Source organism: Pezoporus wallicus, unplaced genomic scaffold (genome assembly GCF_028554395.1).
Source record: "Pezoporus wallicus isolate ANWC-B61680 ecotype Strahan unplaced genomic scaffold, APGP_CSIRO_Pwel_v1 contig_6978, whole genome shotgun sequence".
Taxonomy (NCBI): Eukaryota; Metazoa; Chordata; class Aves; order Psittaciformes; family Psittacidae; genus Pezoporus; species Pezoporus wallicus.
The window spans coordinates 2,340,001-2,352,710 of record NW_026637190.1 but is presented as its reverse complement, the minus strand read 5'-3'; the positions used below and the strand labels follow the sequence as shown (position 1 = coordinate 2,352,710).

General features: G+C 51.9%; 1 protein-coding gene across 1 annotated transcript in view; it reads right to left on the bottom strand.

Annotated features, from left to right (window-relative positions):
- The window catches only part of SHANK3 (SH3 and multiple ankyrin repeat domains 3), a 313,275-nt gene that overhangs the window by 235,996 nt on the left and 64,569 nt on the right, over window positions 1-12,710 (bottom strand). The window contains 3 exon segments of the mRNA XM_057403824.1: window positions 9,788-9,865; window positions 11,233-11,349; window positions 12,348-12,515. Coding sequence (XP_057259807.1) covers window positions 9,788-9,865; window positions 11,233-11,349; window positions 12,348-12,515 — 363 coding nt within the window.

The window sequence follows — 12,710 nt, the reverse complement described above, 5'->3', positions numbered from 1 at the left end:
CAGCCCATGATGTCTATTTTAAAGCAACAAGACACAAGTCTTTGAAGAAAATGCATCTAACGACCTGTTTGTATTGCAGCAAAAAGCCAATACAAATGGGGTGTTAAGATAACATCAAAGTGTAAATCTTTAAGGCTTTAAGGGGAACCATTCATAATGTTCTAATTCCCAACTATAGTGTGACAGATGCGGAAGAGGTTGAGGAAGGTCAAGGTACAAAGTGGGATGCGACAAGCAAGGGGTACAAAGACAGAGCAGGATGGCCTCAGCAAGACGAGCACCAGAGGCTTTGCTGCCTTTTCCTTGAGCTTTTCACTGCACAAATGGCTGCAGCCACGCAGCAGCTATCACCAAACCAGCTGGGGACAGTATCTGGCAGTATCACCACGCACTGCTGGGGACAGTATCTGCCTTGGAGCCCATTTCTGCAGCTTTGCTTTTTGACAGAGACCTGCAGAGCCCGGGCTGAGCTGCCAAAGCCTTGCGAGGAGAACCCTGGGCACTCGCAGTGAGCTCTGACCATGTGGGACAGCTCCAGATGCCTGGGAAAGGAGAGGAACCAGAACCGGCCGTAGACACGTGCTGCAAGGAGCAGAGCTCTGCTCCTCAGGGCAGGGAACTTGATTGCGGCTTCTAGAAAAGCTCTGGGCAAAGCAGAGTTTGTGAACAGAGCCGAGCAGAACTAGTGATCTGTAGAGAGGAAACCCAGTTTAAGGATCCAGGTGACTTCCAGGAGCCGACAGCAGGCCAGGCTTTGGGCAGAGCATAAAACTGAAGATACCACATAGCTGTCTGCAGAAATCCTGACATTCACAGAAACGAGAGAAATGAAACCCAGATGAAACTGCTGCCAAGTGATGAAACACTGATCACAAAACTAATCCCTGACTGTCAGATGTATGCCAAATGGATTTCACAGGGCCCTCCCCCAGGCTCAGTAGTATTCAATTCTTTCATTAGCAATCTGGATGATGGAGTGCAGAATGCGCTTATCAAACTCCTAGATTAGACCAAGCTGGAAGGAGATGCAAAGTCATTAGAGGATTAGAATTGAAATGATTGTTGGAAAGTCAAGGAACAGGCGGAGAGTGCAGCGATTTAGTCAATAGAGACAAATGTAATGACAGTTTCTTTACAGGGATTGCAGAAGACAGAGCCAGCCTCTTCTCCGAGGAGTACAAAGAACAAGAGTCAATGGGAACAAGGTGCAATGGGCACAATGAAAAGGCTCTTCATGAGAAGAAGAGTTGAGTACAGGAAAAAGCCCCAAGGCAGGAGCACTCCAAGCCTGGCCAGGAAAGGCTCTGAGCAGCCTCAGCAGCCATGGGGCTGGCTGGTCTCAGGAGGAAGAACAAGCCCAGTTCAGGAGGCTCAGTGAGTCTGTGACACCTGGTGCAAACACAAGTGAGCTGGGCTGGGTCAGCCTGGAGAAGAGAAGGCTCCTGAAGGGGAGACCTGAGAGCAGCTCCAGTGCCTGAAGGGGCTGCAGGAAAGCTGGAGAGGGGCTTGGGACAAGGGATGTAGGGACAGGCCAAGGGGAATGGCTTTAACCAGCCCGAGGGGAGACTGAGATGAGCTCTTAGGCAGAAGCTCTTCCCTGTGAGGGTGCTGAGGCGCTGGCCCAGGGTGCCCAGAGAAGCTGTGGCTGCCCCATCCCTGGCAGTGTTCAAGGCCAGGCTGGACACAGGGGCTTGGAGCAAGCTGCTCTAGTGGAAGGGGTCCCTGCCTGTGCCAGGGTTGGAGTTGGAGGAGCTTTAAGGTCCTTTCCAACTCAAACCAGCCTGAATTCTTTGACAATTCCAGGTAGATGACATCAACTGCTCTACCCCTGTCCATGAGTTCTGTAGCCCCACCATAGAAGGCCACCAAATTGGTCAGGCAGGATTTCCCCTTAGTGAAGCCCTGCTGGCTGTCACCAAGCACCTTGTTGATTTTCATGTGCCTTAGCATGCCTGCCAGGAGAATCTGCTCCAAGATTTTACCAGGCACAGAGGTGAGACTGACTGCTCTGTAATTCCTCGGGTCATCCGTTTTCCCCTTCTTGAAAATGGGGGTTATATTTCCCTTTTTCCAGTCATGGGAACTTCACCTGACTGCCATGATTTCTCAAATATGATTGACCGTGGCTTAGCAACTTCATTCCCCAGCTCCTTCAGGACCCGCAGATGGACCTCATCAGGTCCCATGGACTGGTGTACATTCAGTTTCTTAAGATGGTCTCGAACCAGATCCTCTCCTACAGTGGGCACAAGGTCTTCATTCTCACAGTCCCTGCTTCTGCCTTCCAAGACTTGTGTGGTGTGGTCATAGCATTTGCCAGTGAAGACCGAGGCAAAGAAGTCATTCAGAACCTCAGCCTTATCCAAATCCCGGGTAGCCAGTTCTCCCGAGAGCTTCCTGAGGGCCCACATTGCCCCTAGTCTGTCTTTTATTTGCAGCGTACCTATAGGATCCCTTCCTGTTACCATTCACATCCCTAGACAACTTTAATTCTAACTGGGCCTTACCTTTCCTAACCTGGTCCCTAGCTTCCCAGACAACATCCCTGTACTCTTCCCATGCCACCTGTCCTTGCTTCCACTTATAATAAGCCTCTTTTTTCATTTGAATTTTCCTCAGGAGCTCCTGTTAGACACTGTCCCACATGACATCCTTGTCCCTAAATTGGAGAGACATCAATTTGATGGATGGACCACTCGGTGGATAAAGAACTGGCTGGATGGCCGCACACAAAGAGTTGTGGTCAATGGCTCAATGTTCGACTGGAGACTGAGTGGTGTCCCTCAGGGATCGGTGTCGGGACCGGTCTTGTTCAACATCTTCGTCGCTGACATGGACAGTGGGATTGAGTGCGCCCTCAGCAAGTTTGCTGATGACACCAAGCTGTGTGGTTCGGTTGATACCCTGGAGGGAAGGAATGCCATCCAGAGGGACCTCGAAACGCTTCTGAGGTGGGCTGATGCCAACCTCATGGAGTTTAACCATGCCAAGTGCAAGGTCCTACAGCTGGGTTGGAGCAATCCCAGGCACAGCTACAGGTTGGGCAGAGAAAAGATTCAGAGCAGCCCAAGGAGAAGGACTGGGGGTGTTGGTTGATGAGAAAATGAACATGAACCGGCTTCAGTGTGCGCTTGCAGCCAAGAAAGGAACTGTATCCTGGGCTGCATCAAGGGGAGCGTGACCAGCAGGTCGAAGGAGGTGATCCTGCCCCTCTACTCTGCTCTTGTGAGACCTCACCTGGAGCATTGTGTGCAGTTCTGGTGTCCTCAACATGAAAAGGACATGGAACTGTTGGAACAAGTCCAGAGGAGGCCACGAGGATGCTCAGGGACTGGAGCACCTCCTGTATGAAGACAGGCTGAGAAAGTTGGGGCTGTTCAGCCTGGAGAAGAGAAGGCTGCGTGGAGAGCTCAGAGCAGCTTCCAGTATCTGAAGGGGGCCTATAGGGATGCTGGGGAGGGACTCTTCATTAGGGACTGTAGTGACAGGACAAGGGGTAACAGGTTAAAACTTAAACAGGGGAAGTTTAGATTGGATCTAAGGAAGAAATTCTTTCCTGTTAGGGTGGTGAGGCATTGGAATGGGCTGCCCAGGAAGGTTGTGAATGCTCCATCCCTGGCAGTGTTCAAGGCCAGGTTGGACGAGGCCTTGGGTGACATGATTTAGCATAAGGTGTCCCTGCCCACGCAGGGGGGTTGGAACTGGATGATTTTAAGGTCCTTTCCAACCCTAACCATTCTATAATTCTATAAGCCAGGAGCCAGCAGGCAGCGTCCTGATGAAGAGGATCTGAGGCTTGCAGGATCAGAAGCTGAAAATGAGTCAACAAAGTCACACTGTGGAAGAAAAGGGAAAACACACCAGGATTTACAATTAGCAGCCTCACACGTGCAATGTTACCCCCCTGGCTCCATGCAGAACATGTTGGGTTTCAGCCGCAGAACACTACTTTTAGCAAGAGAATAAAAGATATGCGTAAATCAATAGCAACGATCAGATTATGCTTTCAAGGTCTCTGCAGGAAAACCTGTGTGTGCTGGATGTTCTCAGCCCAGAGAACAGATCGGGTGGGAAGGGGTGATCCGACTACAAAAACAGAAAAGGCAGCTGCAGCGAGGACAAAAATAATCTGTTCCCAATAAGCACAGAAAAGTAACGGGCTTCACATTCAATAGGGGAGATTCAGGCCAGATGTCAGGAAATGCTTTTGGAGAGCACGGGCATCTTCCAGCCAGGAGCAGACCTTGGGAGTGCAGCACCCAGCACAGGGGGTCACAAGCAGGCGAGCAAACACCAGCATAACACCTTCAGACAGGGCTGATCCTGGGAGCTGGGGCACAAGGGCCCAAAACCACCCCTCAGGTTCCTTCTCAGCCACAGCTCTAGTGTCTCCTCCAGCAGGCACCTGGATCGGAGTAAAGGGAATGCAGGGAAGGTGCCAGCCCTGGGCTTTGGGAATGTTCAGTGTGGTCTCCTGCAGCATCCCTTTTGCAGGATGGGACAGGGATGGCCTGGGCAAGTGGGTGATGAGGTAGGTGGAAAGCTGGCTGGACCGGTGGTGATGGGCCATACGGAGTCCAGCTCATGGCTGGTTATGAACCAGTTCCTCTGGGAATGGTATTTTGGGCCAGGCTCCAGGTGCTCACACCAGAAATATCAACAACTGGTTCTGAAGTCACCAGGGCAATAATAACCTCCTCTGATCAGGGCTGGAGCCTTCCCTACAGCCAACTACAGCAAGGTTTCTCATACAGCCGTTGCGGTTGACCCACAGACCTTCCAGGAACGTCCAGGGGCAGCACAAGGAGCCTCCAAAACTTTCCAGACAAGAAAGATCCATCTTGACACTGAGAACACAGAGTTCAGACTCCATGGTGGTGATGTGAGGTTTAGAAAAGAAAACTGGGAAGTAAGCATTGTAAAGATGGTAAAACTTGGATGCTTCTTAGAAGGAAGCTGCTGGCATCTCTAACAGGCCACTGAAAAATACAGTGCCGGGCAGGTGATGGCCTGACAATAAGGACTTGGACTTGTCCTGTGCTTTAAGTAGGGGTGAAGGCAACTGTAAAAGCTACTTCTCTTAAACAAAAGGTGAAAAATGACCCAGAGGTTCAAAGTGCCACCATGTGACACCTGTATTAACCCCATCAGAGACCTGGGCCCTCAGAAAGAACACGCAAGCAAGTCCTTAAGACATCTAGAGAGCCAGTGAGGGAAAGCAAAGTGAGACCCGATGCAGTGGCAGGGACAAGCCAAGTGAGATGAAATCGAAGGACTTGACCCATCCAGGGCAGGGTCTTACCCCCAGCTCACACCAACCACACAAGCAGCTGGGACTGATGGGGAAACGATGCACAGGAACAGGGAGCAGAGACAAAGTCTGTGGTGCAGCTACTGAACAGCAGCAGCTTAGCGTTCTCCTGCTGCTTATAGGGAAAAGAACAGGGCTCTCCAGCAAACTTCCAGCCCCACACAGGGCAGGGTGCAGAGAGACAGGAGTGGCCCAACCTCTCTGATATGGGGATAGGAAAACCAGCAGTTATCTCAGAGAACACAGAGAAGTAGAACACATTGAGTCTTCTATCTCTCATCTTTATCTGTACAGACATTAGGACAACCCAGTGTGGATGGGTGGACAAGCTAGATGGGAATGTTAATGGGTCATTCTCTACCCAATGGCCAGTGACTGGAGGACACCACAGAGGACACCAAGTTTGCAGGTAACACCAAACTGGAGGGAATGGTCAATAGCCACAGGAACAGGGGTGCCATGCAGAGGAACCTGGGCAAGCTGGAAGAATAGGTCAGCAAGATCCCCATGAAGTTGGAAAAGTACAAATGCAAAGTCCCATGTCCGGGAAAGCAGCAGCTTTGCAACGACACAGGCTGAGGAGCAGCTCAGCAGAAAAGGCCCTGGAGGTGTTGGTAGACAGCAAGCTGGACCAGAGCCACAGGGATAGGGACTTTCTGAACAGAGGGAATCTCCTTCCCTCTAGCACAAGTGTTAACGAAGACCCCACCGAAGCCTTGCTCATGAGCTGGTGGTGATGCCCAGAGTAGCACAGAAAGGCTCTCACATCGCTGGTCCACAGCACCACGCATGGATCATCATTCTGGTGACATTCAGCTTGCAAAGGTGAGTGATTTCATTTCCAAGTCAAATCGTGCAATTTGCATGCTCCAAGAGGGACGGAGCCACTCGCAGCATTTGAAAGGTCTTCTGCAATCATTCTGTCAACCTGGCATTAGGGGAAAGAGAAACCCAGAATGCTGCAGCTGCACTCAGACTTTTTCTAACAACCATGAGAAGCTGTGGACAGGTTGACCTTTGAGCTATCCCACGCTAGGAAAAAGCTGTAGTAGTGAGGGTGAATACCCTTATCACAACATAAAAAAGTACCTCTTGAAAGAAGACTCACGAGTCTTCACCCTCCAAAGAGGCAAAACACTACCCAGCATTGCCATCCTGAACTTAACCTTGTGAATCCAGGATTTCAGTTCCCCAGGATCCAGCACAAACCACCGGTGGGAGGGAGAACACCAGTGACTGCCTGAACCACCACTCACAGGGTTCACACAACTGCCACCCGTGTGCCTGGCCACACATCCCACTCTTCTGCTGTTACCTTCCTGTGGTTTGAATATGGTAGTGGGTTCAGCCCACAAACAGCAGCAGCTGCTGGTTTCACAGTCCCAGCTTTAGTGCTTGTTCTTCCTTCTCACCATGGGCTCCTGACCCATAGCATACTCCAACCAACACCCAAGTGCAGCCAGTGAGCACCTTAAGGCATATGGGAGCTTGGAGAGACAACTGGTGCTTTGGCAGCACTTTGTTTCTGATCAGTGATGCTGCTAAAGCAGCTGGAAGGGAAAAAGCAAAAAAGTGACACCAAAATCCCAACATTCCTCTCATCCAACTCATTTTGAGTATGCAGCATCCTCCCTGAGAAAGGTCATCTCCATCCTGTGAGGACATATTTAGATGAGGCTGGGGAGCTTTGGGAACGGCTGCACCTGCACAGGGGACTCCCTTACATGAGTGATGGATGAAGAGTCAGCTAAGAGCAATTGAAGACAGATGCAGGTACAAACCCGGCTCAGGAAAACAGAGACTGAGATTGCCAGAAGCTGGGAAGATACTTTGGGAAAACTCTCACCTCTAGAGCACCCTGCTTGAAGCCTGCTACAAGCCATGAAGAGGTGAGACTCTCCCAGCGCTCCTGCCCCACCACACAGGCCATGAGCTGGGGTCAGATGCCTTTGTCACAGGAGGAACCCAAGGCAGAAAGAGGTGGCCTATCAGCCCAGGCAATGGGATGCTGATTGGCCTTAGGGAAGTGATTACAGCTTCTAAACCCTCTACTCACTGCTATCTTGAGTCCCCTCAGGCCACCAACAGGGAGCTGTCTGATTAGCAACAGCAGTCAAATTAGCCCAAGGGATGTGCAGTGAATGGACTAAACAGCCCCACAGCAGCAGGGGCACTTGGGTGAGCTCCCAGCAGGCAGAGAGCAGTGGGCAGCACACAGGTGGCTCTCCCCTGCCAGGCTGAAAGCCATGGCAGCTCCCATCACCACAGCCATGGCAAGAGAATAGGTGAGAAAGTGGCAGACTTGGCAGCAGGCAGTGACCCAATGACATGCTGAAGTCTTGAGGAAGTGATCCAAGCAGGAGTCAGAGCTTCTCTTTAAAGGCTGGGAACTGAAGGGAGCTCGTCACACTAGTACCAGACTGGTGTGGGTTTGCCAATAAACAAGTGGTTGGGCTACCAACATTCTCTGCAACACAGATTGCCCACTAGTCCCACTGCTTCAAAAAGGAAAAGGCAGACACTGGTTTCTCTTCATTAAGACCCTGTAGGACACCACAGGACATGAGCAAGCTTGCAGTGGGAGCCATGGGCCTCCCTCCACCACCTGCTACAGCCACCCTATGTCCTGCAAACACCCCAAGCAGGAAGATTGCTCTTTCTCCATCTCCTGATTCCAAAAGCTCAGCTCATCTCAAGGAGGCAGCAGTTTCCCGCAAGAAGCCTTTCCCTGGAGATAAGTACTTTTACATTGGGTTGGAGAGCAGTCAGATGGGGCTGTCCTCAACCCCCAGAGCAGTCTGATGGGGCTGTCCTCAACCCCCAGAGCAGTCTGATGGGGCTGTCCTCAACCCCCAGAGCAGTCTGATGGGGCTGTCCTCAACCCCCAGAGCAGTCAGATGGGACTGTCCTCAACCCCCAGAGCAGAGTTTCACAGACAGCAGTGCTCTCTGCAGAAAGCAGACCTCCCCACAGCAAGCCCTTTCACAAGCCCCTGTCACTAGGCAGGATGTAACACAGAGCAGACAGAGGAAGGGCTGAGCTAAGGTGGGCTCATGGAGAAAAGGGCTGCCCACCACAGCCACTCATGTGCATGAGCACCCTAGGGTGCCCAGGCTATCATGGAGAGGAGGACAGTCTTCCCCTCTCTGCAGGCACCCACACCTCATCACACAAGTAGCACTCCCACCTCCAGAGCTGCATCAGCTATGACCAGACAACCACCATTTATTAGGTGAATTAATTGTATGGAGTAAGTCTCAAGTTCCTGCAGGTGATGCCACCAGACTGCCCACAAGGATGCTCAGTTTGACCTTCAAAGTCATTGTCCCTCTCAGCATCCCAGCCAACATGTAGTACAGTTTGTAAAGAGCCTGCTGGTCTCAATCTTAAGAAATTACTTTTCAATAAGACACTAGGCTGTTTAATCAGTTCCTGAAACTACGTGTTTGTGGTGCTTACACCACTCCACATGGCTGCCTGATCCCTGCACCTACTCATGGTGGGCACACACATGAGTTCTGCTGCTCTTTCGAGGACAATATTCTTAAGCTGCATGAAATTATACTTAACATTCCGACAACTGTGTCTGTAATAAGGCCCCTTTCTCACACGGGCCACGTGTGATGCTCGCAGGGACTGTACAACACAGCATGGTCACACCTGAGACTCTATGGCCTAAAGCCTCCAGAAACAACAGTGAAAAAGTGAGAAAAAAGCATTTCCAAAGGGCTGGTGATCAGTGAGCTCATCTGCAGGCACCTGAGCTGGTACAGGAGCATGATGCTGACAGATACACTCTACTCTCAAGGGACACCTGAGCATTGCTATTAGCTGAACACTGAGTCACAGCATTTCTGGAAGGTCCTCAGCAAAGGACTGGGCTTCAGTACAAGCACAGACAGAATGACTGGTCCAAGCTCAGCAACATGAAAACAGCAGGAGAAAACAGAACTTGGATGGGAAGAGAACTCCTGCATTAAATTGCAGCCTGAGAGAGGCACTTCCCAGCATTTGCAAACCTATGGAAGCAGTCACTACAAAGTGACAGTTTCCCTTTTCCAGCCATGTTACCCAGGGTACTTACTAGGAAGCTATTCCAAAGTTTCGCTCCTCTTGTGGCTAAAGGTCGTCTTAACTCCCAGGTTAAGTTTACCAATGGCAACTTTAAGTGCATTGACTTCTGTGGCAATACTGTCCTTCATGTCTGAGGATTCTGCTCCTGTAACATTTACTGCAACACTTCTGCAGACAGCAGTAACTTCTGTCCACCTCCATTACACATGGCCACATAACCAAAGCTCTTTCAGTCTCCCACCATAAGCCATCACCTTCACAGCACTTTACATGTGTACCACACAGTCCCTTTCCTCCCTCCAGCTCCAGGACTGAGGCAGGCTCAGAGCAGACATCCTGGTTGCAGTTTGCTCACCCCACATGCGCTGCAGAGCCCCCCTGGCAGGGGCACGAGGAGCTCACCTGGAACGCTGTCTGGCTGTTGTAGTTGCGAATCTCTTTGCTGGCACCGCGGAAGAGGAGAACCCGAGCGCAGCTCTCCTGTAGAGGCAAGCGAGGGGTAAGGGGTAGAGGCCGGTTAGCACCACAGACAACGGAGCAGCCAAACCACGCAGAGGCACTGTGCTCAGAAAGCTTGCCTTGGAAAGGGCCCGGAAGGATGCTCAGCACTACCAACTGGGCACCCCAACCCAAGCTGGCCAAGTCCACCCATCACCACGGCTGTCCCCAAGCAGCCCAGGAGCACAGTGGCTACCACATGTTCCCAGGTACTGGCATTTCCTAAAGCCTTTTACTGGCTTTGCATTGGGTGCTCTGTGCTTCTAACCAATGTTAATGCATGCTTACAAGCTCCCGCACTGTTCAGTGCTGCTCTATCATCCACACAGGGGACAGGCACTTGGGTATCAGGTTCCTTGAGATGCAGAACACACCCATCACCTAACAAGCCACAAATGAGCCTCTGCATACCACTGCCTATGACAGTGGTCAATGTTTAAAGCATGCACACCTCAGAAACTGAAAATTCCCTTTGTAATTAAAAAGCACATAATACAAGGTACAAAAATCCCTGGGAAGAACAAAACCTATGGGAGAAATCCTTAGATACTGACCTCCAGACCTCAGGAAGAGAACAATAGGTGCAAGAGCTCAGAGACTCCTCTGCCACCCTCAACTCCTCCTGAACTGAGGTGAGAGTGACCACACAGAAAATTAAACAGAAATGATGCCTACATCACCTGGGCAGTCTTCAGAGCTCAGAGAGTAGCGGCAAGATTTTAGAGCCACTGGTGACCAAGACCCACAGGCCTTCCTCAGAGCAGGGCAAAGCCCAAGACCTGCCCAACAAGCCCTGCCTGAGCCATGGGCCCACCTTAAATTCAGTGTGACCACCTGGGTCAAATTAGCACCTTCCACCCAGGACACTGCCCCCTCCCCACCCACAGTGGGGCTTCACTGGGAAGGAGTAACAGGAATCAGAGGGAAATGACAGAACACCTGAGGCAGTGAATCAGCAAAACCAGCTTGGAAAGGGGAACAAATTGACCCAGGGGCTCCTCCCTGGCCACCTGCCTCTGGAGAAATCCCAAATCAGGCTGGGGCTGCACACAGGAACAGCCCCATCCCAGCACAGATACAGGCTTTAACCTGCCCGAGGGGAGACTGAGCTGAGCTCTTAGGCAGAAGCTCTTCCCTGGGAGGGTGCTGAGGCGCTGGCACAGGGTGCCCAGAGAAGCTGTGGCTGCCCCATCCCTGGCAGTGTTCAAGGCCAGGTTGGACACAGGGGCTTGGAGCAAGCTGCTCCAGTGGAAGGGGTCCCTGCCCGTGGCAGGGGTTGGGACTGGATGAGCTTTATGGTCCCTTCCACCTATGCTGTGATTCTGTGATTCTAATTCATGCAGAGGTACCTGGTTGTAGAGAGCACAAATGTGAAGAGCGGTGTTTCCTGAGGCATTCTGCGCAGTCATATCAGCTCCATAGAAGAGAAGATGCTCCAGGTGCTGAACATGGCCATAGCGACATGCCTGCTCCAAACACAAAACGGGAAAATCAGGGAACAGCAGATAGATGCTGGATTCATCCATGCTAGAAAAGGTGAATGAGGCTGGACCTGTGACCTGAAATGTCCCATCAACACGCATGAAGACACACTGTTGTTGCAATAAGCACACCTAACAGCAGTATGCACCTGAATGATCATGGGACAAATTACCTTGGGATCGACTGCAAGTTTGGATCAGCATCATGCTGGTACCAGAGCCCTGCACACACTGTTTGCTATCTCAGTATCACTGCCCAGTGAAAGGATCCCTGAAGCACAAGCAGGCGAAGAGGAGGACAGTGGCCCTCCATCACCAGTAACTGCTGTGCTGTTTTCCTCTACAATTTATCTCTCCTGGGACCAGCAGTCCTCAAAGATCTGCTCAGGCAATGTAGGACAGAGGCAGAAGGAGGACAGTAAATCAAGATCACAGACACACATCTCTTTGTTTTATATCCTCATGCTCACCTGTCCAATACTCATCCACCTTCAGGAGCTGAAAGCTGGGTGCTTCAAGAGGCCATGGGCCCAAAGCCAAGCTGCCCCCCAACGGTTCAAGACAAGAGGACTCTAAGCAGAGCCAGAGCATCTTCCCTTCTCCCAAAAGGTCTCACCCTTGAAGCACAAAGCCAGCTCAGGTTCCCTAACTCCTACCCCATGTCTTCCATACACCAAATCCACTTGTCCGTGTGTAACGCAGGGAGAGACACAACTGCGGTTTGGAACCAGGGTGCCTCAGGCAGCAGACCAAGGTCCCAAACACTGTCCTATGAGCCAGACATAACCTGGGGAGGATCCCAGGCACTACTGACCATCCTGAGCATTGACCTGGGATGGCAGCCAGAGCTGGCACACCAAGTTCAAGTGCTTCACACTGGAGCCAGGCCTCCGTGCTGAGCAGTGCCTGCCCGGCCTGCAGCACCTAGAGGAGGGGATGAGCCCTCCATTGGCAGGGGTCATCCCATGCAGGTCCCATCCCACCTGGTGGATCTCCTGCCAGCCGTTCTCATCCACGCAGCCGAGCCGGGCATAGTCGTGCAGGAGGAGCTCGCAGCAGTAGGGATCGCCCCCCACCATGGCGCTGTGGTACAGCGGCGTCAGCCCCCGGCTGTCCTTGTAGTCTGGGGAGGCGCCGAGGTCCAGCAGCGTCTGCAAGAGAAGCGCAGCTTCACTGTGCCTCAGGGACTGTGCACTGGGAAAGCCTGGCCCAGAATGGGGCCAGGGGTGCTCCAGCCACAGCACCACAGGGATCACCCCAGCACAGAACCACAGCATCAACCAGCCTGGAAAAGCCCTTCAAGCTCATCCAGTCCAACCGTTCCCAGCACTGCCAAGGCCACCACT